We start from the raw sequence: 22,979 nt of genomic DNA on the forward strand, positions 1-22,979 counted from the left end.
CACCACCATCTAATAGTTTCATTTTTTGTAGAGACAGGGTCTTGCTATGTTGCCCAGGCTGGTCTTGAACTCCTGGGCTTAAGCCATCCTCCCACCTTGGCCTCCCAAAGTGCTGGTCTCTTCAATAATTTTTAAACAGAGTGAAAACCAACAGACAGCAGACAGCTATCTTCTCACTGGCCTGAGCCATTTCCAGTGAGGAAGTCGGCCGTGCTGGTGGAAGGGCCAGCAGGCGGGGCGGCCGCGCACCTCCATGGTGTAGTTGGTGTGCTTGTTGTCGAAGATGAGGGCCTCCTGGATGAGCTGGTGCTGCTGCTCCAGCAGGTCCAGGTTGGGCTTGTAGTCCACGATGCTGCGTTCATACTGCTTCAGGTGGCTCAGCTGGTCCTCCAGGGTCCCGTTCATCTCAATGGAGATGCGCCCGATCTCCTATGGGGGTGCAGGCAGTGGGGTGAGGCTGGTGGGCCTGCCACCACTGACCACCTGGAGAAGCCCACTCGTGCCGTTGGCCTGCATCTCCCCCGGGGCCCTTCTGGCCTGGGGCTTTGGCCTGTGGGTCTCTGGGAAGGAAGGCCCACTGCTCACGACTGTCCCCTCCGGTCCTGCCCTCTCGTGTTAAAGCAGCTATGACTATGACAGGGAGGCTTTCTCTGCCAAGCACTCCCCGTGCCCAACTTCATTTTACCCTTGACCTCTTTGTGAGGCCAGGGCTGTGGCAAGCCCTGACTGCAGAGGTAGAAACCGAGGCTCACGGAGGACAGCTCAGTGCAGTTAGAGGCAGAGTTGGGATCTGAACCCTGGCCTGGCCGCGGCTCCTGACCTTGGGCACTCCATTTCTCGGCACCCACAAGTCCACATGCTGCGTGGATGGCATGAACCTCAGGGCTGGCCTGCCTGGCACTCAGACCCCCTCTCAGACTTGCTGGGTTTAAATGAGGTCACCTGCTGCCAGCCTGGTTGCCTAGCACGCAGTGAGTGCTCAGTGAGTGGTGGCCAGAGCTGCTATCAGAATGACAGCACTCATGTGGCTGGTTAGTTGGTGCAAAAAGCATTTGTTGAAAGAATAAAGTAACTGTTTTCATCCCCATTTTAGAGCTGGGAGGACCGGATCAGAGGTTCAATAGTGCCTGAGTCTCACAATCATCAGGCCAGGGCATTCGGGAATCAAACCCACCTCCAGTCGACTCCTTAGCCAACTTCCTCTCTGGAGGGCACTGCCACTTTTGTTTTTGAGACAGGGTCTCGCTGTCAGGCTGAAGTGCAGCGGCACCATCATAGCTCACAGCAGCCGTGACCTTCTTGGGCTGCGCACCACCACGCCCAGCTAATTTTTGTATTTTTTGTAGAGTTGGGGGTCTCACTATGTTGCCCAGGCTGGTCTCGAACACCTGGGCTCAAGCAATCCGCCCGCCTCAGCTTCCCCAGGTGCTAGGATTCCAGGCTCAAGCTCTGTGGACTCTCCTAACCCCGCAGGGTGATCATGGCCCCTGGGTGGTGACAGTTGGGACCTGCTCTGCGAGGTGCCTCAGTCTGCAGGCCCTGGGCTGGCCGGGGAGCCCCTCACTGCGGGAGCTCCCTTGGAACCTTCTCAGCTCTGCGGGGCTCAGCCGCGCCTCACCTCCATCTTGGTCTGGATCCAGGGCCCCACGACGTTGGCCTGGCTGGCAAACTGGCGGCGCAGGTGCTCATTGGACTGCTGCTTGCTCTGCTCCTCCAGGAGGGCGTGGTCCCGTTTTGGCACCAGCTGCTGCACCTGACAGAGGGGACGGGGCGCAGGAGCGGTCAGGAAGGTGGCCCCCAGTCCCGCCGTCCTGCCCCCAGCCCCTCCCAACGGCCCCGACCCACCTTCTCCCACTTGGAGTTGATGATCTGCGGGGTGACAGTGGTGTAGGGGTTGCTGCCCGACAGCTTGATGTGGTTGCTCTCAGCAATCCTCTGGGCCTCCTTGTGGATGGCCAGGATGGCCTCGCGCTCCCTGTCGGCGTCCGGCAAGGTGGACTTGAACTGGTCATGGGCTGAGATCAGGCCCTGGGGGAGGAGCTGGAGTGAGGGGGCGGCCCAGCCCCACAGAGGTTCTTGGGAAGATGGGGGGCTGAGGGGCGCGGACCTCAATCTCCTCGATGGTGTGGACGATGAACATGTCCTGGAGGTCCTCCATGGCGCTCTCCATCCAGTTGTTGAAGGGGGCCGCGCGCTTGGCGTACTCCAGGTGCAGCTGGTCGATGGCCTCCAGCTGCTTCTCTGTTTTCTGGTGTATGGGAAGGAAGGGGGCAGGAACAGAGGGAAGGCAAGTCAATATGTGAGCAGGAGGGCGGGGAGGGGCCTGGAGGGCCCTGAGGAGTCAGAGAACATCCTCTCTGTGGGAGTTGCGGGGAGCTCACGGGTCTGGACACTACTATACCACCAGCCCCAGGGCAGCAGGGGCACAGAGCTCCATGGGTGATGTCACCCCCTCCTCACCTCCAGGGCTTCCCTGCGACTGTGGGTCAGAGAGCCGAGGGCGTCCCACTGGTCGCAGATCTTCTGGCACCGGGTGTTGACATTGTGGGAGTCGTAGTAATCCAGCTCGCTGCGGGCCAGGCAGAGAGCAATGAGGCCCGGCAGGAACAACTGGTGGGTGGCTTGGACCCATCTACCCCCAGGATTCCCAGGCCGGAGTGTCAGGGCAGTCAACATTCCAGGATATCAGCAACCAATCACTAATCAATCACCGCTTGGTTCTGGCCCGGGGTACCCCCAGGGTAGAAGGGAAGGGGTGATAACAGGGCTGGTTAACAGGTAATTACCAGGCCTGAGCAGGGAAGGGGCTTCCTCCTGCTCACCCATCCCTGACTCATTCTGCCACTATCAGCTAAGAATGTGGCCCTTCAACCAGGCCTTGGGGCCTGAGGAGGGGTAGGGGCAGGGAACGACTCTGGGGAGGAACAGGACATGGGGACCAGGTAAGCCAGCCGCAGACAGCGGACAGGGGCTGAGGCCATGCTCCACAGTAGGGCTGGGGGCCTGGGTGCCATTCCCATCTCAACCACTCCATTGCTGTGTGATCCTGGGCAGACCTGTTGGCCTCTCCGTGCCTTGGTTCCCTCAGTGACACAGTTGCTGTGGGGATTAAATGAGCTGGTACACATAAAGCCCTGAGAGCTCAGTGAGTTTTTGCTGTCACCATTAATCAGCGCTCAGCAGGGCTGCCCATCCGGCTCATCCTGGACGGTCCACAGGCCTCTGTACTTCCCCCGCAGCAGAACAGACAGGACCCAGACAGCCCTCCCTTCTGTTCCTCCAGGGCTACCGTCCAGAAAGCTGCTTCAGGGACCGCCTATTCCTGAGCAGAGTAATGGGTTTCACATGGCACTGCCCAGGGCCTGAGAAGGGGGCAGGCCTAGGGTTTATTTCAAGTCTGTTTCCTACGAGGTTCAATGGGCTCCCCCATCACTGAGGAAGCTGCCTGTGTCCCACCCCCACACCCCTGAGGGTGCTGCATCTGTGGCCTTGCTCTCCTTGGCCTGGATGTGGTGGTGGCAGGACCCCTGAGGTGCCCCAACTGTGCCAAAGAAGCAGCTGTGGTTTCCAGTGCTGTGACAGCCCCATGGGACTCCTGCCTCTGGCTGAGCCAATGGGGAATCCTCAAAGCACCCGGGCAGTGGGGGGTAGTGATTCAGGGAGGAAACCAGCTCTGCCCGGCATGGGGCTCCACTGGGCATCAGGGCCAGGCCTTGGACTCATAGGAATAAGCAGACATTTGGGGGTGACTGTGGTGGGGTGGGGGTGTCAGTGGAAAGAGCAGTTATAGCCAAGGATCCTATTTTTGAGCAGACAGCTATTTTGGGAGCCCTGCTGCCCCTTGAGGGCCTGTGGATTTTCCATGAAGTAATGGCCTGGGCCTCCGCTGCCTGGGCCCGCCCTGCTGCCGGCCGCCGCGCTGGTGGAATAAGGCCCCATTCACCAGCGCGAGCCTCAGCGTACTAATTGTGTACACAAGTTTATCTGACTGGGTGGGGAGGAGAAGGAGCCCGGCTGCCTGGAAGCTCTTACAATAAGTGTATTCTGAGCAAGAAAGGGAAGGGGCCGGGCAGAACAATAGGCTCACTGTGCAGCCCGGCTCCCTCAGGGAGCTGTGGCCGGGAGCAACCGAGGCCGGGGCCCATCCCATCAGGGGTCCAGGGCCTCCCTGGGGTGGCCAGCAGGAGAGGTGGCACCCCCAGGGACCCCTAAAGCCTGAAGAATCAAGACAAGGGGCCAGACACCTCCCTCCTGCTAGAGAATCCAGATCCTTCAGGTGTCCCATCTGGGGCTGAGACAGGATGGGCAAAAGGCCTCATCCCGTGAGGCCCTTCCCTGGCTTCTGGAAGGAGGTGAAGTTGGGGCACTGGGGACCCTATTCCAGGCCTTGAGGCAGGCTGGGCCTCGGCGTGCTGCCACCACCAGTCTGGGCAGGCTGTGGTGGTAGCCAGGTGATGGGAGTGTCCTGAGCCTGCACGTACTTGAGCTCCTGGGCAATGGCGGCAATCTGCTCCACGCGGTCCTGGTGCGCGGCCAGGTCGCTCTCGAAGGCCTCGTGCTTGCGAATGAGGGCTTTGATGTCCGAGAGTGTGGCCGTCTCGTAGTCCCGGTGCTTCAGCATGGCTTCCTTCCCTGGTGGGGGCAGAGAGGCACTTAAGACCACAGCACGGCAGCTCTGGGGCAGGAGTCTGGAGTGGCTGTCCAAGCAGAGGGAGGGAAAGAGAGACTGTGGACCCTACATCCTTCCACGCCATTGACGGTGGCATGGAAACTTCCAGAACCTTTTTCTGCACCCTCTAGGGATCTTTAAGCCCAACTGTAACCTGGATGGACCTGGATGGACACTTCAGGGTTGGTGAGCCTGAGAGAGAGATTCCATCTCAACCTGTGTGTCCTAAACTTAGCATCTTCTATTAGTAGGAAACCATACAAATTGGGCCGTGGTAGCACAGCTTGAAAAGGTAGCACCTGTTTCTGGAGGGCTGTGATCCAGAGAAGCACCCGGGGTCAAAGCCCATGTCCCAGCAGGCTTGGGGAAGGGGAAGCATTGGAACCAGCTTCTTCTAGGAGCCTGAGCCTGCACCCGCACAGGTGGCGGTTCTCTCCCACATCTAAGTGCCCCACGCTGTCCTAAAGTGTCCTGTGTGCAGTGGGGCGGGCCTACCGTCAGGCCCTTTGAAGGAAAGGAGGAACACTGTTATTAGTCCCGGATCCTGGCTAATTACACATCCTAGAACCAAAACTCAAGCAGCCCTGCAAGCAAGTGAAGGTCTTTAGGGAACTGAAGGGAAAATGCCAGCCTGGGACGGTGGCTGCACCCCAGCTCCTACAGGGGTCCTACCTCAGGGACACCAACTTGGGCTTCCCCGGAGTGGTAGCAGAGATCCCCTCAGCTCTATCCCAGCGCACCTGAAAGTTGCCCGCCCAGTGCAGCCAGCAGGGCCTCTCTGGGCCTGTGCCTTCATCTGTAAAATGGGGCCAGCCCCAGCACCTATGTGGCATGGAACTATTCTCAAATTCCAGTGAGGTGGTGTTCAAGCACAGCAGGCATGAAGCCAGTACCAGCATCACCTCAGCCTCTCCCGGTCTCATCTGTCAGGCACCTACTAGCCTCCCCCTGGGATCGGCCCTGGCGCTGATGGGCAAGAGGTGGGCGGCCTGAGAGATTCTGGCTCCACCGGCCCTGCTGTGCAGCCCTGGGGCAGGAGGCTCAGCCACAAGGCAGCCTTGCAATTCCCTTCTCCAATTGCTTTCTCCCAGGGGCAGGAACGGGAAACAGCAGGTGACATCTCCCTCTGCCTCAGCAGAGTCCCAGCAAGGGTGCACCGAGAGGATGTGGGCAGCGGGCCATGGCCACGGCTACCTGGGATCCAGGCCAAGGGACAGCCGAAGTGGGGAAAAGGGGTCGCTGGGGGCTGGTCGTATTCCCAGGAAATCAAGTCCCTTGGAGAAGCATCCACGACGACCCTACCTCTGTGGGCTGTGGGGGATGGTGAGGGGCGTGGAGCGAAGGTGGTCCACCTACCCCAGGGTGGAAGAGGCCGCTATGACCAGACCCTGGGGTGTGGAGGGCCTGCCCGTCCTGTTTCACATAACTGCTGCTTGAGAGGACAGAGGCTCTGAGTCTTGGGAATTAGCAGTCCAGCCTGCCTGGGGGTTCTGGCGGACGCCATGGGCAGACCCAGGTGGATGCCCAGCCAGGCAGGGGTGGGGCAGGGATGTGTGGAGGCCACTGAACCAGCTGGGCCCTGGCCGGGAGACTGACTGGCTTCTAAACATCAGGTGAAGGCTGCCCCAGAGCCCTTCTCCCAGGGGTGGAACGCCAGTGGGGCCACTCCACCCAGCCCCTCAGCCGCAGGAAACCATCTGCAGGGCCTCACGGAGCCCTGTAGAGGGACTGAAGAGCTGAAGGGTGGGCAGAAAGACCCCCAGAAGGTTCAGCCACAGGGCAATGCCCAGGCCTCCATGGATAAGGACGGCTGGAGCCACCTGAGCTGTCTGTTGAATGAACGAGTGAATCCGGGAATGGATGGAGGCCACCAACCCACACAAGATGGCATCAGTGCCAACATGCTCTCCTCACACTGGTGCCTTTCTGCCAGGCAAGAGGGAAGTGCGGCATTTGGCCTGGCCAGGCCCTTCCTTCCTCCTCACCATCCACTCTCATCTGCATTCTTTTCTGGCAGCAAAGGGGCCGGGCTGCTCTGGGGCTGGCAGCTGTTGCGGGCATGGCGAGCTGAGCTCCTGTGAGGAGGACACGAGCTGGGCCGTGACCAGGGCTGCGGGCCATGCGGAGCTGCATACTCGCATGCGGCCAGAGTGGGGAGGGGTGAGAAACTGCACTGAGGAACGCAAGGAAGGGCTCAGCTGGGCGGACTGGCGGCCGGAGGGCCCAGGAGACAGCACTGGGAAGGAGGTGGCCAGAACGGGAAAGGAGTCCTATGGATGGCTCTTGTGGCTCTCCCAGGCACTGGCAGCTTTCTGAAGGCTTCCAGACCCCTGGGATCTGGAATCTCAACCTTGGCGTGACCCAAAGGAAGGCCAGGGACGTGATGGAATCCCATATCCGGAGCCAAGGGCCAGGGAGCTGCAGGGCTGCTGAGAACAGAAAGTGCAGCTGCGCTCCTGTAGGGGGAGCCAGGCCTGGGAAGGAGGCTCTGGGAAGGGATGGGAGGTGGGAGGAGCGAGCAGGTGGGCCATGCTGAAGGGTGGGCCGAAGGCAGTGGGTGTGGGTGAACACTGTCTGCTGTCCGGGTCCCGCAGCAGGCCCAGGAGGCAGGCCCTTGCCTAGCCCAAGGGACGTGCCAGTGAACACAGGCTCCCCAGCCTGCCGTCCACACTCACAGAGGTGTGGGAGAGGGGAGCCGACTCTGAACACAGGGCGCGGGGGATGGAAGAGGCCTGCCCCACATGCTCGCCCTGGAGAGAGAAGACATGCAGAGGTGACAAAGGGGCAGAGGTGACAAAGGGATGGGTATAAGGCCACTTCCCTGAAGCGCTGGAGGGGGCTTGGCTGTGTTCCTGGATGACTGACAGGGGCCCACCTGTAAGTAATCTCTGAGGCAAGGGCAGACTGGGCAACAAAGAGGACCTGGCCCCTGAATGGTCCCTGCTTCCTGGGGCTGGAGGAACCCAAAGCAGCATTTCTTTTTTTTTTTTTTTTTTTTTTGAGACGGAGTCTCGCTCTGTCGCCCAGGTTGGAGTGCAGTGGCCGGATCTCAGCTCACTGCAAGCTCCGCCTCCCAGGTTTACGCCATTCTCCTGCCTCAGCCTCCTGAGTAGCTGGGACTACAGGAGCCCGCCACCTCGCCGGGCTAGTTTTTTGTATTTTTTAGTAGAGACGGGGTTTCACCGTGTTAGCCAGGATGATCTCGATCTCCTGACCTAGTGATCCACCCGTCTCGGCCTCCCAAAGTGCTGGGATTACAGGCTTGAGCCACCGTGCCCGGCCCAAAGCAGCATTTCTTTCCTTTTTTTTTTTTTTTTTTTTGAGACAAGGTCTTGCTCTGTCACCAGGCTGGAGTGCAGTGGTACGATCAAGGCTCACTGTAGCCTTGACCTCCCTGGCTCAATCGATCCCCTCCCACCTCAGCCTCCTAAGTAGCTGGGACCACAGGTGTGCACCACCGTGCCTAATTTTGTTATTTAAATTTTTTTTTTTATAGGCAGGGTCTTGCTATGTTGCCCAGGCTGGTCTCAAACTCCTGGGCTCAAGTGATCCTCCTGCCTTGGCCTGACAAAGTGTTGGGATTACAGGTGTGAGCCACTGCACCTGGCTCTAAAGCAACATTTCTGACACACACACATGCTCCCAAGCAGCAAGAAAGGGGACATGAGAAACACACCCAACGCGGCAGGGGGCTGTGTGTGCACCCTCACGTGTGCCTGAGAGACAGGAGGGGAGCGCAGGAGCCGGGCTGGGCAGAGTGGGGCAGGGCTGGGCCATACCGTCAGTCCAGGCCTCGTGGATGGAGGCCTTCTGCCGGAACTTCTCTGCCAGGTGGTCGAGCCGCTCCAGCCTGCGGATCTCATTCAGCAACCACTCCTCATAGCCCTTCTCAGCCTGCTCCAAGTGCTGCCAGCCGTTGTTGATGTCCTGGGGCGGGGCGGGAGCAGGCAGGGCTATCAAAAGGAAGCAGGGGCACCCAGGGGGATGTCTCCAAGGGATGCTGATGGGAAGTTGGCAGAGCTTGGCTGGGGTCATGTCTGTGCCATACTTTGCTGTTATATCTGGATGCCTACACAGGGCCCCTCAGCACTCGGCAGGTACAATCAATTCTGGATTAACAAAATGAATGTGTGAACGGGTGAGTGCATGAATGAATGGATATCATAGATGGGGAAGTGGTAACCGTCCAGGGCGCACTGCCCCTCTGTTGATGAAGGGCCTCAAGCACATGGCGGTCCTGCCATCATAGCAGACCGGGACTCCAAATTCACACCACTCCACACCCACACAACCCGTGGCATGGATTTGGGGTGGGTATAAAACCCTGGGTGTAATATACCCAGTGAGGGCCAAAGGGGAGCACAGTGCCAAGTGAAATGCACCCCTCCCTGACCCCTGCATCCGAAAGGCCGCGCCATGTCCCACAGGACATCAACAACTTAGGAAAGACTATGCTGGCCAAATGGTGAGCCCACAGGCAGGTCTAGGGCTGCCTCTGCCCCTCACAACTGCTCCCCTGTGAATCCTGGCACTCACCGAGACCATCTTGCCCTCAGAGGGCATGAAGGCAGGCCGGTTGCTGAGGCGCAGCTTGGTCTGCAGCGTGTTGAAGTTGATCTCCAGCTGGCACTTCTCCTGCACCTTGGGTGGCTTGTGCACGCGCCGGTAGTCGCGGAAGTCCTCCAGCTTCTGCTGCATCTCCTGGATAGTCTTTTGGGGCACACGGTCCTCCAGCCAGGGGATGGTGCGCCGGATCCACTCCAGGAGCTGTGGGCCCACAGAAGCCAGAGTGGCCTTTGTTGGGGGCCCTCAGAGTGCTGACGGGCTGTCCCCCAGCTTATGGGCACATGGGATCTGGATCTTTGAGGGCCCCACCTTAGGGGCTTGCCCCTGCTCCCCAGCCCAACTTCTCCACAATTCCTGCTGGAACCCCCGACCCAGAACTCTGGGAGTGTAACCCCCTCCCTATCCCTGCATCACTGTACTATTCTCTTGTTACTTCCTGTTCCTGCCTGTGCATTTCTTTTTAAAGACAGGTTCGTGCTTTGTCATCCAGGCTGGAGTGAAGTGGCACGATCATAGCTCACTGCAGCTTCAACCTCCCGGGCTCAAGCCATCGTTCCATCTCAGTCTCCCAAGTAGTTGGGACTACAGGTGCCTACCTCCGAGCCTGGCTGATTTTTATTTTAAGTTTTTATAGAGAAGGGGGTCTCAGTATACTGCCGAGGCTGGTTTTGAACTTGTAACTTCAAGCAATCCCACTTCAGCCTCCCAAAGTGGTGGGATGACAGGGGTGAGCCACCATGCCTGGCCCATGCCTTTGCTCTCAGTCTTTTCCCTCAGGTCTAAGAGGGGAGACCTCCACTCCCATGCCCCCGCCAAAAAGGTCCCCTTCCATGCTGTCACATGCCCCACTGCCGCTGTCTTCACTGAGCTCCACGCTGAGAGCCTCACTGCTTCCCGGCTCACTACGTGCCTCAAGGACAAGGCCGACAAGCCCACCTGGCTCAGTCTGGCTAGGCCAGTGCGTGCACTGGGCCTGGGACACAAATTAGAAAATAAAATTGAAAATGAAACAAATATATACTTTTAGGAGCTACTCAGATTTTTGATGGAGTGAGGAAGGGTAACAAAAAATTGGACATTCTAAAACAATTCTAGGCCGGGCATGCTGGTTCACACCTGTAATCCCAGCACTTTGGGAGGCTGAGGCGAGTGGACCACCTGAGGTCAGGAGTTCGAGATCAGCCTGACCAACATGGTGAAACCCCATCTCTACTAAAAAAATACAAAAATTAGTTGGGCATGGTGGCATGCGCCTGTAATCCCAGCTACTTGGGAGGCTGAGGCAGGAGAATTGCTTGAACCCGGGAGGTGGAGTTTGCAGTGTGCCAAGATCGTGCCATTGCACTCCAGCCTGGGCAACAAGAGTGAAACTCCATCTCAAAAAAATAATAAAACAATTCTAGAAGAATAAAATCAGCTATCTACCGGCACGGACAAGCTGGAGAAGTGGTTCCCAAATGCCAACTTCTGGCAAAGTGAGAAATTCAAGGACAGAAATACCCCTGTGTGGATACATTGTGAGGCGTGCTGCCAGCTGCCCTTTCTTGGCAACGGCTGGGGTTCTAAGAATAACCTTTTTACCTTATCTTGGTGTTAGAAGTGCTGGTGGTAACAGATGGTAATGTTTCTTTTTAAAACATCCGTAACTTGGCAAAATAAAAAGCTGGCCATCTTAGGTTGGACATCAAATAGTTTTTCAAATTTTCCTGGTCTATGAGATAGGAAAATCTAGGAACCACTGGTTCTAGATGAGCAGTCAAACCACTGCTCTTTGGGAAATTTTATTTTATTTTATTTTTATTTTGATGGAGTCTTGCTCTGTCACCAGGCTGGAGTGCAGTGGCGCAATCTCAGCTCACTGCAACCTCTGCCTCCCAGGCTCAAGCAATCCTCCTGCCTCAGCCTCCCGAGTAGCTGGGACTACAGGTGTGTGCCACAACACCCGGCTAGTTTTTGTATTTTCAGTAGAGACGGGGTTTCACCATGTTGGCCAGGCTGGTTTTGAACTCCTGACCTCAAGTGATCCACCTGCCTTGGCTTCCTAAAGTGCTGGGATTACAGGCGTGAGCCACTGCGCCCAGCCTTTTATTTTTTAAATATGGAGATTTCAAAAATGAAGAGCCTCCAGAAGAGATATACTAACCACCCTTGTTTCCAACTGAAGCATTGAGTTTGGGCTCTAGAGAAGGGCTGCCTGGGCTTGAAGCCCAGCTCTCTGTCCCACCAGTCATGTAACAGCAGGCACGTGCCTGACCCTCCCTGGGCCTCAGTTTCCTCACTTGGAAAGGAAGATAATCTGAGTTCCTGTCTTGCTGGGCTGCTTGTGAAGTGCCTGCACAGGGCCTGCTATCCTGCTGGTTCCCAGGCCCCTCTCCATCCTTCGAATCGCTCTCTCCAGGGCCAGGGCACGGGAAGAGGGGCTTTCACAAAGCTCCCCGGGTGATTCTAAAGCACTGAGGTGCCCAGGAAACACTGTCCCTGAGCATCTCTGTAGGAACCCAAGCTCGGAGCCCAGGGACTGAATGGCAAGGTGGCTGCCAGTCTGACCCTTAGCCTTGTGGAAGCAAATGGAGAGGTCACACACTGGCTGGCTAAATGCCATGGTCTGTGACCGCGCAGACTTTTCTAGGTCATCTCGCTGCCACACCTGCTTTCCCACTGCAAGAATCACTGTGACCTCTGGCTGAGGGTAACGAGGTGGCCCTTTCACTGGGGGGACACTCACGTCGCTGGCCAGCTTCTCGTAGTCCTCCATCAGGTGCTCGTTCTCTTGGTTGACAGCCAGCACCTTGCAGATCCGATTGGCGGCAGTTTCAGCCTGGAGGGGAGCGCACAGTCAGGGCTGCCTGGGGGCTGGCCACCCTCCCTCCTGACGGGCATGTCCCTTGAAAGCAGCTGGTCCAAGGCCCACAGAACTCCTCACAGAGGGGAAGGAGAGGAAGCACAGTTCCCGTGAGATGGTGCCCTGTCCCAACAGGCCTTGTTGGCATCCTCACTGCTAACTGCAAAATGCCCCTGGGTCCAGAGAGCCCAGACCTGGGAGGCACCGAGGAAGGTCGGGGAGCCCTCCCACTGCTGCTCGCAAACCCTCTAGTGCCCCACACAGAGGAGAGTGAGGCTGGATGGGTTGGCTGTGCTGGACCTAAGACCGTGGAGGAGTCTCTCCCGGTGGGAAGGTGAATGGATGGGAAGCTGAAAGCTGGAGAGCTGGGGGCAGCAGAGTAGAGGCGCCCGGGCCCCGGAGGAGCCTGGTGGTCCATGCACAGGAGCACACTCAGGCCTGTCCTCTCTCCTGCCTTGGAGGCAGGGTTAACAGGAGCTCCAGGGGGCAAAAGTCACCATCCATGGGGCAGAAAAGCACTGGGGCTTTGGAGGGTGAGAGTGGTGGACATAGTCCCTGGGCCTGAACTACAGGAGAGCATCCTGCCCTGTCCTGCTGTGGGGCAGTGAACAGTGTAGAGGAGGCGGGGGGTGCACACAGGGAGAGGAAAGACCAGGTACCTTTCAGGAAGCACAGAAAGGGTCCAAGAGGAGGAGTTGAAACGGCAACAGAACAGGAACAGAAAGAATGAGGAGGGTCTACAGAGTGATGGGGAAGGAAAATGGAGAGGCTTGGCCAATGGCTCAGAGCCAGCGCTGCAGGCAGCAATGCCCAGCCTCTCCCCTCCACGCACAGCACCTGGAGACAGGCGGGGAGGCGGCAGCTGGGGCTCATGTGAGTGCACACACACACGTGCACACCCCGCGCCATGCTGCGGGACACACACCCAGGGCCCCAGGCAGTGCTCCTCAGAGATGAGGTCCAGAAGGTTCCTCGGCCAAGGAACATGGGCCCCAGACCAGTGTGGAAAACACAGCCAGGGCTGCAGCTTGTGGGGGTCACAGAGGTCAGTCCCTGACTCCTAACTGGGCAGAGAAAACTGGCACCCGAAACTCAAGTCCACTCTGTGAGCACGGGGCTGCCACAGGGCAGGGGAATCATGTTTCACTGCTGAGTTCCCGCATCCAGCTTAGGGCTCGGTGCACTGCTGGTGCTCAGGGTTGCTGAATGAGTGAGTGAATAAAGGAACGAGGTGGGAATGCTTCGGTGACTGGAAATAAACGATCAGGACAGAATGGGCACACCAGCGCTAGGCCTGGGGTTCACTCTGCATTTATGAAACACGAACCCTAGAGAGCACTCTTGCAAGAGCTCGGACTGGGTCTCTGGGGAAACGACGGCTGCAGGAGCAGCACCACGTGGCTGTCCTGAGGAGCACACAGGGACCCAGCACTTTCCTTCCCAACCGGCCAGCACCCTGCAGCCAGGCCTCCGCTACCCCCTCAGGAGAGGGGCCGGTGACAAGCCTCCAGGCCTAGCACCTCAGCACCCACCCATGCTGTCCTGGGCTCGCGTGCCAGTCCCTGCTCCCCCAAATCTCTCAGCGCCTCCACACTGGAGTTCAGCCTTAAGCACAGGGGAGCAGTGTGGGTAGAAGGAAAAGCAATCTGATGAGGCCATGTGGTGGGCAGGGGGCTGGCTCAGGGCCCATAGGGGTGAGTCCAACGGCAAACATGCTGTTAGTTGGGATCTATGGTGATGAATCGTCCACTGCTGCTGGTCCCTGCCCATCTTCCTGCCGGGGTGTGGGTCAGGGGTCCTCCCTCCACCCTCTTGGCCCGTGCCCTCTAGCAGAACACTCCAAAAACAAGCTCCAATCGCATGCTGAGGAGGTGAAGAGGCCTTTCTGGCCTGAGGTTGGGAAGAACCACACTCCCCACCACTGTGACACCCCAGGCTGCTTACAAGGCACCTGCCGTGCTAGACACTGTGCTAAGCCCTTTGCCTGCTTGTTTCACGCCCAGAGCAATCCTGTGAGACTGAACTACAGCAATGCCCATCTCACAGATGGGGTAGCTGAGGTCAAGTGACCTACCCAAGGTCACAGTACCAAGAGGTGGCAGAGTGGGGCCAAGCCAGACTGACGGTGGGTAATGGACTTGCTAGATTGGGGGTTCGAAGCAGGGGGTCTACAGAAGGTACAGCCCCTGCCTTCTAGCTTTAGGAACAGCTCTCTGTTTCCCTAAAATTTAACTCCTCCTCTCTCAAATGGGGCTAACTGCGCCTAGCCCTCCTAGGGGTGTGCACAGGGGCCCTCTGGAAGCCTGTGCATGTGAACGGCTTGGAGAGCGTCTAGTATGCAGTACATGCTCAGTAAACAAGAAGCGATTCCACCTCCTCCTTTGCACCTGTGCCAACTACTGACACCAAAGCAGGCATCGGGAGTGTTGCCTGAGGTACTTCACAGACCACAAGGCAAGCGGGGGGAGCAGTGCTTGGGCCTCTGCGTGAACGTTGAGGGCCCAGCAGGAGCCACGGGGCAGCATGAGGTCAGCCGGGCGCAGGAGGGCGGCTGCTGGCACGCACCCTCTGCGGGCTCTGTCTGGCCTCTGGAAGGCTGGGACCGTGAGTGCAGGTTGGGCTGCACACGCTGAGCCTTTCCTGGCAAGAAGGAGCTGCAGAACTGGGGTAAAGCCCAGTGCTCCCCAAGAAAGGGCCCGGCAGGGGCAGGCAGGTGGTACAGATGATGGACAGGGCAAGTGGGAATGCTGGGCGGTCAAATCCCAGCTCTGCCATTGACTGATGTAGGGCTTCAGTTTCTCCGCCTGAGAGCCTGGGATGCCACTACCCACCTCCCAGGGTGGGCTGTGTTCAGAGAAGGTCTGTGGCTCCTCAGCATAGGCCCAGCACCAGCCAGGCGGGAAACCTGCCCCAGGGGACCCTTCCGAGTCAGAGCCCAGCAGGGTCAGTCTGTGTGGTGTGGTGGCCCGCAGCCTGGCCAGGGCTCCAACCACAGATGGCCGGCGGTGACGCAAGGGCGGTGGTGAAGGCAGGTCTGCAGCCCCAGCAGCGAGGTGTGCCCGGCCCAGCTCACCTTCTGAGCCCCCGAGAAAGCGTGGTAGAAGCAGGACACGTAAGTCATGATGGCCTTCTCATCTGGCCTCAGAGTACCCACAATATCTGCACAGAGAGAGAGAGAAAGAGAGAGAGAGGCAGGAGAGAGTGAAAGATGCAGGGAGGGCGGCCGGGCCGGCCCGAGGCTCATGCGGGAGGAAGAGCGCTTGCTCTGGACTGGAAGCCAGCCCCAGGCCTGTGTGGACATGCCTTGCGGGGTTTTGTGGAGTCCAAATGGGGTGCATTCCTTTTCTAACCAGGCCTGGGCTGGAGACAGACTAGCTGTGAGCCCTATAAAGGCAGCTTTGTTTTGGGCTGGAGGAGTCAGTTGCTAAATGATCTGTCTGAAAATGTGAGTGAGCACCTACCACCACGGAGTAAGACCCTTAGGGTCTCCCGTGGCCCTAAGTAAAACAAGAATTCCTTATCCCACACCACAAGGGTCTTGTGGGGCCTGGCCCATCACTGCTTGTCACTGCTTGTCACTCACTCCTCTCTAGCTGGTCCTTGAAAAAGCCAAGCTTCTTCCTGTCTCAGCACCTTCGCCATGCTTCACCTTCTGCCTGGAACACCCGTGCCCCAGGCTGCATCTAGCAGCTCCTGTTGCAAGTACCTGCTCACGACACCCCTCCATGTTGACAGTGCCAGCTGAAGGTCACCCCAGTCATCTCTGTCCCCCCATCTAGCCCCATGTTCTCTATTCCACTCCTGTGACAGGCCAGGTGTGTCTCTCTCACTAGCATGGAAGTACCCTGAGAGCAGGGACCTTGCCTGACCCAGTCACCAGGGTATCCTCAATGCCTGGAAAAGCCTGGCACAGACGAGGTACCCGACAGGTGTGTGAGCTAAGGCTGAGGGGGCAGCAACACCAGGGAGCAGGGGGTGGCTTCCAGTCAGAGAGAGGCCACTGCTGTCTGCAAGAGAAATGAGGTGAGCACGGGAGGCGAGAGGCAGCGGCGGCATTGCGCGGTGGCGGCGAGGAGGGCCTGCCTGGCCCTGCCCGGTACCTTCTGCGCTCCCGAAAAGGCATGGTAGAAGCTGGACACATAGGTCATTATGGCCTTCTCGTCGGGGCGGGCCGTGTTCACGATGTCTGCAAGTGAACGACAAGGGTTAAACTGCCCAAGGCAGGCGGGCGGGGTGGAGGCCTCACTCACTGGGAGCCACGGCCTTAGGGGAGAGGGACCGCAGAGTGACTGTGACTTGGGTGGGCTCAGCCACACCCTCAGCCCCGCCCTCTTCCATGGCTCTGGAAAGGACAAGCCTGTGGGAAGCGGATTAAAATGAGGCCACTTTTGTTCTCTGAGAATGGCCTCAAGGAGCAGCAGGACAGTCAACTCCAAGGGCCACCAGAGGCCAGAGACACAGGTCCCTGCTGGGGCAGTGCATGGCTGGGAAACGGAGCAAAGCCGGAAAGGAAAAAACAAAACACTCCACTTTGGCAGGCTCCATACTCCATGCCTGCTGCAGGTAGGGAGGGAGAGGCCAGGCTTGCTCGCAGGAAGCCTGGAGCACCCCTCCTCAGCCACCTTGCCCCTCCCCGGCCCTGTGGAGATGCAGTCTCAGGAGAGCTGATCCTTCAGTTCCCCCTCCCCATACCCTTCTCCATCCCTGAAGGAATCTGGCCAGCCCAGGATGTCCTCGCTTCGTCTCCCAGGGCAACACGGCTGTCCCGAGTTCACTCGGAATCATTCAGCCCTTCTCGCTGGCTCTGCCAGCTCCCCGAGGTGACCCAAAGCTCTGACGTGCCCACAGGCCCTTGCCCGAGGCCAGCCCTGGACAGATAAGGCCATCAGGAAGCACAGCGCTGGCTGAACAGAAGAGATGACTCACCCTCTGCATCCAGCATCTTGGGGATGTCGAGGTATTTCTCGGCCACTTCGAAGGCATTGTTCAGGTTGGTGACAGGGTCATCCTGGAAGGAGGCAAGTGGGGACAGCAACAAGAACTCCGTCAGGGCAGGGTGCGGGAGTAGGAGGCAGGCAGGGCTGGCCCAGAGGGAGAGACCCGGGAAGGCTAGGGCTGGGGGTTTCTTCAGGCAGTTCTCAGCCATGTGTGGTGTGTGAGCGGGAGGGCACCGACTGGATAAATTCAATTCCTACTCACAGGAGTGCTTCGTGAAATCTTTGGGGGTAAAAACCATGGGCTTTTTCTCCAGAAAAATGCAAGTGTACCCTTTTCATACAATTTCCAGCCACCCACAGACTCTAGATTAAGCCCCCTGCCCTAAACCCTGGTTTTCATGTTGACTGGAAGATGTGGGCCAGACCCGAGAGAGCACTGGGGACTGGGTAAGGAGAGCAAACCGAGAGCTCCCAGGTCCCAACCACCCTGAAGTGTCCCCCAGCCCCCTCAAGGGCTCCCCACTGCTTACAGGACTAAAGCCCACTGCACCCCAAGTCTCCCTGGCCAGGACCTAGCGCTCTTGCTCGCTGTGGCTGGAATGGGCTGGGTGCCGTCTGGTGCCTCCCCTAGGAAGCCCTCCTCTGGCTCTAAGCTGCCTCTTCTTCTGGGGCCCTTCCGGGCTCCTGCTGGCTCGGGGTGCACTAGCCTCCTCCGCAGCACTGCTCTGACCTCATGCCCTGCCACCCCATTCAGCCTGAGCACATGTGCATGGCCTGGTGTGGTGCTTCGCTTTGGACACAATTTTTGTCCTGCCTTCCCCCATGAGGCTGGCAGCTTCTGGTGGGCAAGGCCTGGGTTCATACAGGCTTTGTATAGGCAAATGAGAGCAGGACCCTGTATGGGCAACATGGGCTAGTGATGGTTTGGAATTCCTTGCCCTCTGCCCCTTTGGGCAGAGGAGGTTCTAGAATCCAGAAGGTTGAGGAAGGGGAGTTATAAAGCATGGCTGGCCAGGCCCTTAAATAACCCCGGGTTGGTTGCAGTGTCATAGAGGGAGAGTGGACAGTCCCCGAGGGGAAAAAGGGAGGTGAGAGTCAGCCACCAAGCCAGAGGTCGCGGGAAGCCTGCACAAGGCTCTCCCAGGCCACCCATCTGCATGCAGAACCGGGATCTGGAGGCTGGCGATGGATGGACATGGGGATAGTGACCCAGAGTTAGGGGGTCAGACAGGGCGCGTCTGTGGGCCATCAAGGGGAGCTCGAGACACCCACCTTCCTCAGCTTGTCATACTCAATCAGCTCTGGTCTGTGCCGGTGGATCAGGGCATTGAAGGCAAGACCGTCCTTCCAGCTGAGGAAGGAAAGGCAAAGGTTATAGGAAGGCCCGCTCACTGTCACAGAGTGCCGTATGGCCCTGCGCACCCACAGCGATGACTAATTCTCATTCACTGAGGTCTGGCCTGTGCCAGGCACTGCATGGAGACGGTGTGGCAGAGAGGCTGCGAGCATGACCTCTGGGGCCAGGCAGTCTGAGATCAAATCCTGACTCTTCTGCCTACTGACAGCGTGATCTCGGGTAAGCCAGGCTATCTCGGTGTCCACATCTGTACGATGGGGATAGTGACATACCTGCTACGTAGGGCTGCTGTGCGGACTAAATGAGTAAATGCTTGGATCAGTGCCTGACTCATGACAACTTTATAACTGCTAGCACCTTCCATGGGAGGCCGCCCTGAACCGGACAGACCACTTCGGGGGAGGTGGCCACTGCAGGAGGCTGGTACCTGTGCTGTGTGGCCTCCACACCCTGGTGGACCTGACTTACAGGAAGGCCAGTCCGTGGGCTGGCTAAACGCCAGGATTTCGCTTGGCACGCGGGTCTCTGGAGGAGAGGGACCTCCCCAAGGCCACAAGTTGGTCAGTTACAAGCTAGATGGGTCACATTCTCCTCCCTGAGACCCTTTAAGGGTTGGTTCCCTCTGAGGTCAAGCTCGATGTCACCTCCTCAGAAAGGCCACCCAGGGAACTTTCTTCCTCTGACTTCCCTGTCTTTGTGCAGCACTTCTCACTGAAGTTATGCTGCGGGATTACTGGCCACTGTGTTCACAGCTGGTCCCACGCTGTGGCATAAACTTCCCACAAATGGGGACTTTGTTTGGGTGCCACTGTATCTCCGCTAGTGGCATGCAGCAGGCATGCTAGATACTTACTAGTTGAAGAAAATGAATGGAAGCTATAGGAAGATTCAGTCAGTTAGTGGCAGGGAAAAAAAGGAGACACGCAGAGAAGAGTGACCAAGGGAGGGACCACATGCTATCAGGGTGAGCACGATGGGAAAAGCCCTCTGCACCCAGCGAGGGTCCCTGAGAGCCTGAAGCCGCTGCATATCCCACGAGGCTCTGCTCTTCATTCCTGTGCGGGCCATCCAGGAGACTCAGAGGGTGGAGCCACAGGGCAAACTGGATTTGACCTCAGGGCCGTCCCCAGAGCCAGTGTTCCCAAACACTGGGCAGGCCCGCCTCTTGCCACCCCCTGGACCGCATGCGGCACTGCCCATGCCCGCCTCAGCTATGGCAATGGTGGACATGTCTCATCTCCCATTCACTTTGAGGGAAGCAGGTTCATGGCGGAGCTGAGGCTTGTTCATCTTAGCAGCCACAGAGCACATTTTTCCCCAACACAAAATTCAATAGCAACTCTAAAAACAATTCACTCTTGAGCTGTCAAAATAAAGAGGCCAGGAGTAGGCAGTGGCTCACATCTGTAATCCCAGAACTTTGGGAGGCCGGGGTAGGAGGACTGCTTGAGCTCAGGAGTTCAAGTCCAGCCTGGGCAACACAGGGAGACCCCGTTCCTACTAAAAATGAAAATAAAAAATTAGCCAAGTGTGGCTGCGTGCACCTGCAGTCCCAGCTACTTGGGAGGCTGAGACAGGAAGACCACTTGAGCCCAGGCCAAGGCAGCAGGGACGAGCGACCGCACCACTGCACTCCAGCCTGGGCGACAGCACAAGACCCTGTCTCAAAAATGAAGAGCTTTGGCCGGACGCGGTGGCTCAAGCCTGTAATCCCAGCACTTTGGGAGGCCGAGACGGGCGGATCACAAGGTCAGGAGATCGAGACCATCCTGGCTAACCCGGTGAAACCCCGTCTCTACTAAAAAATACAAAAAACTAGCCGGGCGAGGTGGTGGGCGCCTGTAATCCCAGCTACTTGGGAGGCTGAGGCAGGAGAATGGCGTAAACCCGGGAGGCGGAGCTTGCAGTGAGCTGAGATCCGGCCACTGCACTCTAGCCTGGGCGACAGAGCGAGACTCCGTCTCAAAAAAAAAAAAAAAAAAAAAATGAAGAGCTTTATTGTTGCTTCTGAGAGTCACCTTGCCTGGGGACGAAGAAGGTTCTATTAGGCCAGCGAGAGGGCTGACCTTACGGCCTTCAGCCAGGATGGCTGGGGAACTGCCTCCTCTTCCTCAGAGAGGACCAGGTGACCTTCCCATGGGCTTGTAGGGCCCATGGCCAGGGAGGGGCTGACTGAGGGCTGGCATCTCACAGACCATGACAAAAACACAGGAAACAGAGTAGGTGGGAGGAAGGATCTCAGGTTCCTAGAGGAAGGGAGAGGATGAGCAGGACTGGTGCTCACCTGATGTGGAAGTTCTGCACGTTGACGTTCTTATACGGGGCTGTCTTTCTCTGGCACCAGAGAAGAAGCCCTTCCTTGGCCGAGGTCTCTGCAAAACACACAAAGACAGTGAGCACTGGCTCAAAAATAAACCCTCAGAACTCAGCTCAAGTTGGATGGGACTTTCAGCCTCAGGCCTAGGGGTCAAACAAAACCCAAGGGGAGAGGACATCAGTCCTAACAACAGCAGCAGTGATAGCAGTGAGACGGCTACTCCCATTCCGGATGCAGACGGATGCTGCCAGGCCCAACTGCCAGGACACACAGCCCTGCTTAATCCTCATGGCCCCAAGGAGAGTCGCTTGACCAGGGCTGCCCCAGGAGGTGGTGGTGTCAGGGCCTGAATCTGTGCCGTGTGCCTGGCCACCAAGCCCGTGCCTTTCACCACCAGAGCACACTGCAGACAAGCCCTTGACACCGGCCTTGGCCTCTTTTGAACAAGGTGAAAAGTCAGCTGTGGAGAAGCCTAGGGGGCCCTTCTGTTCCCCGTGGATAGCTCAGCTGTCCTCACAGACTGGGAGCCCTTCAAGGGCAGGAAGCACATCTCTCCCGGTCATCACTGCGACCCGGCACCTGGGAGCTCCTGCACGCTGGCCCAGGTGGCTCTGCCCATCCTGTGTGCACACAGGTGCTTGAAGGGAAGCAAAATCGTCCATTCCTGGACGGCATGAGCTCATAACGGGTCCATGGGGACCAAGTTTCAAGGACGGGGATGTTGAGCAAACACAGAACCAGGCCCAGGCCCAACTTTCTCACTAGTCTGTTCTGGGACTTGGGTTCCTGGACTGTAAAACGGGCCCAGCTATCCTTGCCCATCTCATGAGGGTGGCATGAGGGTCCACTGAGATGAGGCTGCAAGAGCAAAGGCACTCAGAGGGCACTGGAGCCAAGAGGTGGGCGGCTGGGAGCAGCCTCCCTTCACCTGCCACCCACTGACTACTCCTGCGAAGGTCAGGCCCTGTGAGCGACCCCAACGAAGCAGGAAGAGACTTGAAGCACGAAGACCACACTTCAGCTCTCCTCTAACCTGCCCTGACTCAGGTGGGAAGCGGGCGCAGTACAGGTGGCTCTCACCTTCCACGGAGATGTCCTGGATGGCGAACCTAAGGATGATGGTCCAGATCATTCCCAGAGTCATCTTTGCGTTGCCGTCCACAATCTCTGCACACAGGGAAGGGGGCAGAGGACAGAAAGTCGTTAAAACCAAAGTGAGGCTCCTCCGCCCAATCTGAAGGTGACCTTCCAGTCCTATCTAGAGAAAGGCTCCAAACCACCCCCGGCTGCATCTCCCAGGCCCGTCCTCCTCCCTCTCTCAGAAGAAAATGCATGGAACAGTCTCTGGGCAGCGCTGTTCCAGAGCCTCCTGCTACCGAGCGCCTGCAGGCTTCTGGCCACAAGGGTCCCTGGCCCCGCAGCCAGCTCCTTCTCCCGACCCAGCTCAAAAAACCACTCCTCCAAGAGGCCAGTCTCAGGTGTGTGGCCTCTGTTCACACCTCTCTCAACTCTCAGTGCTCTGTACATTTCTGCCTTCATCTGCATACCTCCTGACTACAGGGGAGCACCGCAGGCCCACGCTCTCAGGGCAAAGGTAGTGTTTTTCATCTCTCAGTCAGCAAATGTACACTACATTATTATTTATTGCAAATCTGTCCACTTCCTTCCAATCCCACTGCCAACACTCTCTTCCAAGCCACTCTCATCTCCAGAGTTCAACGAGGCTACCTCCTGTGTACCCTTCCTGCCCATAATCCACATCGACACAGCAGCCAGCATGGTCGGTTTTCTTCTTTTGAGACAGGGTCTGGCTGGCTGGCTGGAGTGCAATGGTGTAGTCACAGCTCACTGCAGCCTTGACTGCCTGGGCTCAAGCAATCCTCTTGCCTCAGTCTCCTGAGTAGCTGGGACCACAGACGCACGCCACAACACCTGGTTAGTTTTTAAACTTTTTGTAGAGGCTGGGTCTTGCTGTTACCCAAGCTGGTCTCAAACTCCTGCTCAAGTGATCTTCCCGCCTTGGCTTCCCAAAGTGCTGGGACTGCAAGTGTAAGCCTCCATGCCTGGCCCACAGGGAAAAGGCTTGCCCTGAAGGCCCAGGCCCTGCCATCCTCCCAGATTTCTCTACCTGCATCCTCTGGGCAAGCCAGGCTCTTTCTTGCTTTGAAATGTTCATACCTTCTGTCCACCCACAAAGCACGCCCCTAGCCTGCAACCCTCAACTGGCTGGTCCTTCTCATCGTGCAAGCTTCTGCTTGTGCCACCTCTCACTGTGGCTTCCCTGACTGCCC

At 57.9% G+C, this 22,979-nt stretch overlaps 1 protein-coding gene across 5 annotated transcripts in view; it reads right to left on the reverse strand.

Moving 5' to 3' along the window:
- The window catches only part of ACTN4 (actinin alpha 4), an 87,687-nt gene that overhangs the window by 5,360 nt on the left and 59,348 nt on the right, over positions 1 to 22,979 (reverse strand). For 4 of the 5 annotated variants that reach the window (XM_025367586.1, XM_025367589.1, XM_025367585.1 and 1 more), the window contains exons 4-17: positions 21,769 to 21,855; positions 20,656 to 20,743; positions 18,287 to 18,365; positions 17,004 to 17,085; positions 16,178 to 16,263; positions 11,961 to 12,053; positions 9,206 to 9,436; positions 8,449 to 8,596; positions 4,482 to 4,632; positions 2,461 to 2,569; positions 2,108 to 2,248; positions 1,846 to 2,028; positions 1,619 to 1,753; positions 250 to 429 (exon numbers count right to left, since the gene is read on the reverse strand). In XM_025367586.1, the coding sequence (XP_025223371.1) occupies positions 250 to 429; positions 1,619 to 1,753; positions 1,846 to 2,028; positions 2,108 to 2,248; positions 2,461 to 2,569; positions 4,482 to 4,632; positions 8,449 to 8,596; positions 9,206 to 9,436; positions 11,961 to 12,053; positions 16,178 to 16,263; positions 17,004 to 17,085; positions 18,287 to 18,365; positions 20,656 to 20,743; positions 21,769 to 21,855 (1,793 nt within the window). Of the gene's footprint in view, positions 1 to 249; positions 430 to 1,618; positions 1,754 to 1,845; positions 2,029 to 2,107; positions 2,249 to 2,460; positions 2,570 to 4,481; positions 4,633 to 8,448; positions 8,597 to 9,205; positions 9,437 to 11,960; positions 12,054 to 15,150; positions 15,237 to 16,177; positions 16,264 to 17,003; positions 17,086 to 18,286; positions 18,366 to 20,655; positions 20,744 to 21,768; positions 21,856 to 22,979 lie in introns of all 5 variants that reach the window. The other variant, XM_025367590.1, reaches the window with a different exon arrangement.

This window comes from Theropithecus gelada, chromosome 19 (genome assembly GCF_003255815.1).
Source record: "Theropithecus gelada isolate Dixy chromosome 19, Tgel_1.0, whole genome shotgun sequence".
Taxonomy (NCBI): Eukaryota; Metazoa; Chordata; class Mammalia; order Primates; family Cercopithecidae; genus Theropithecus; species Theropithecus gelada.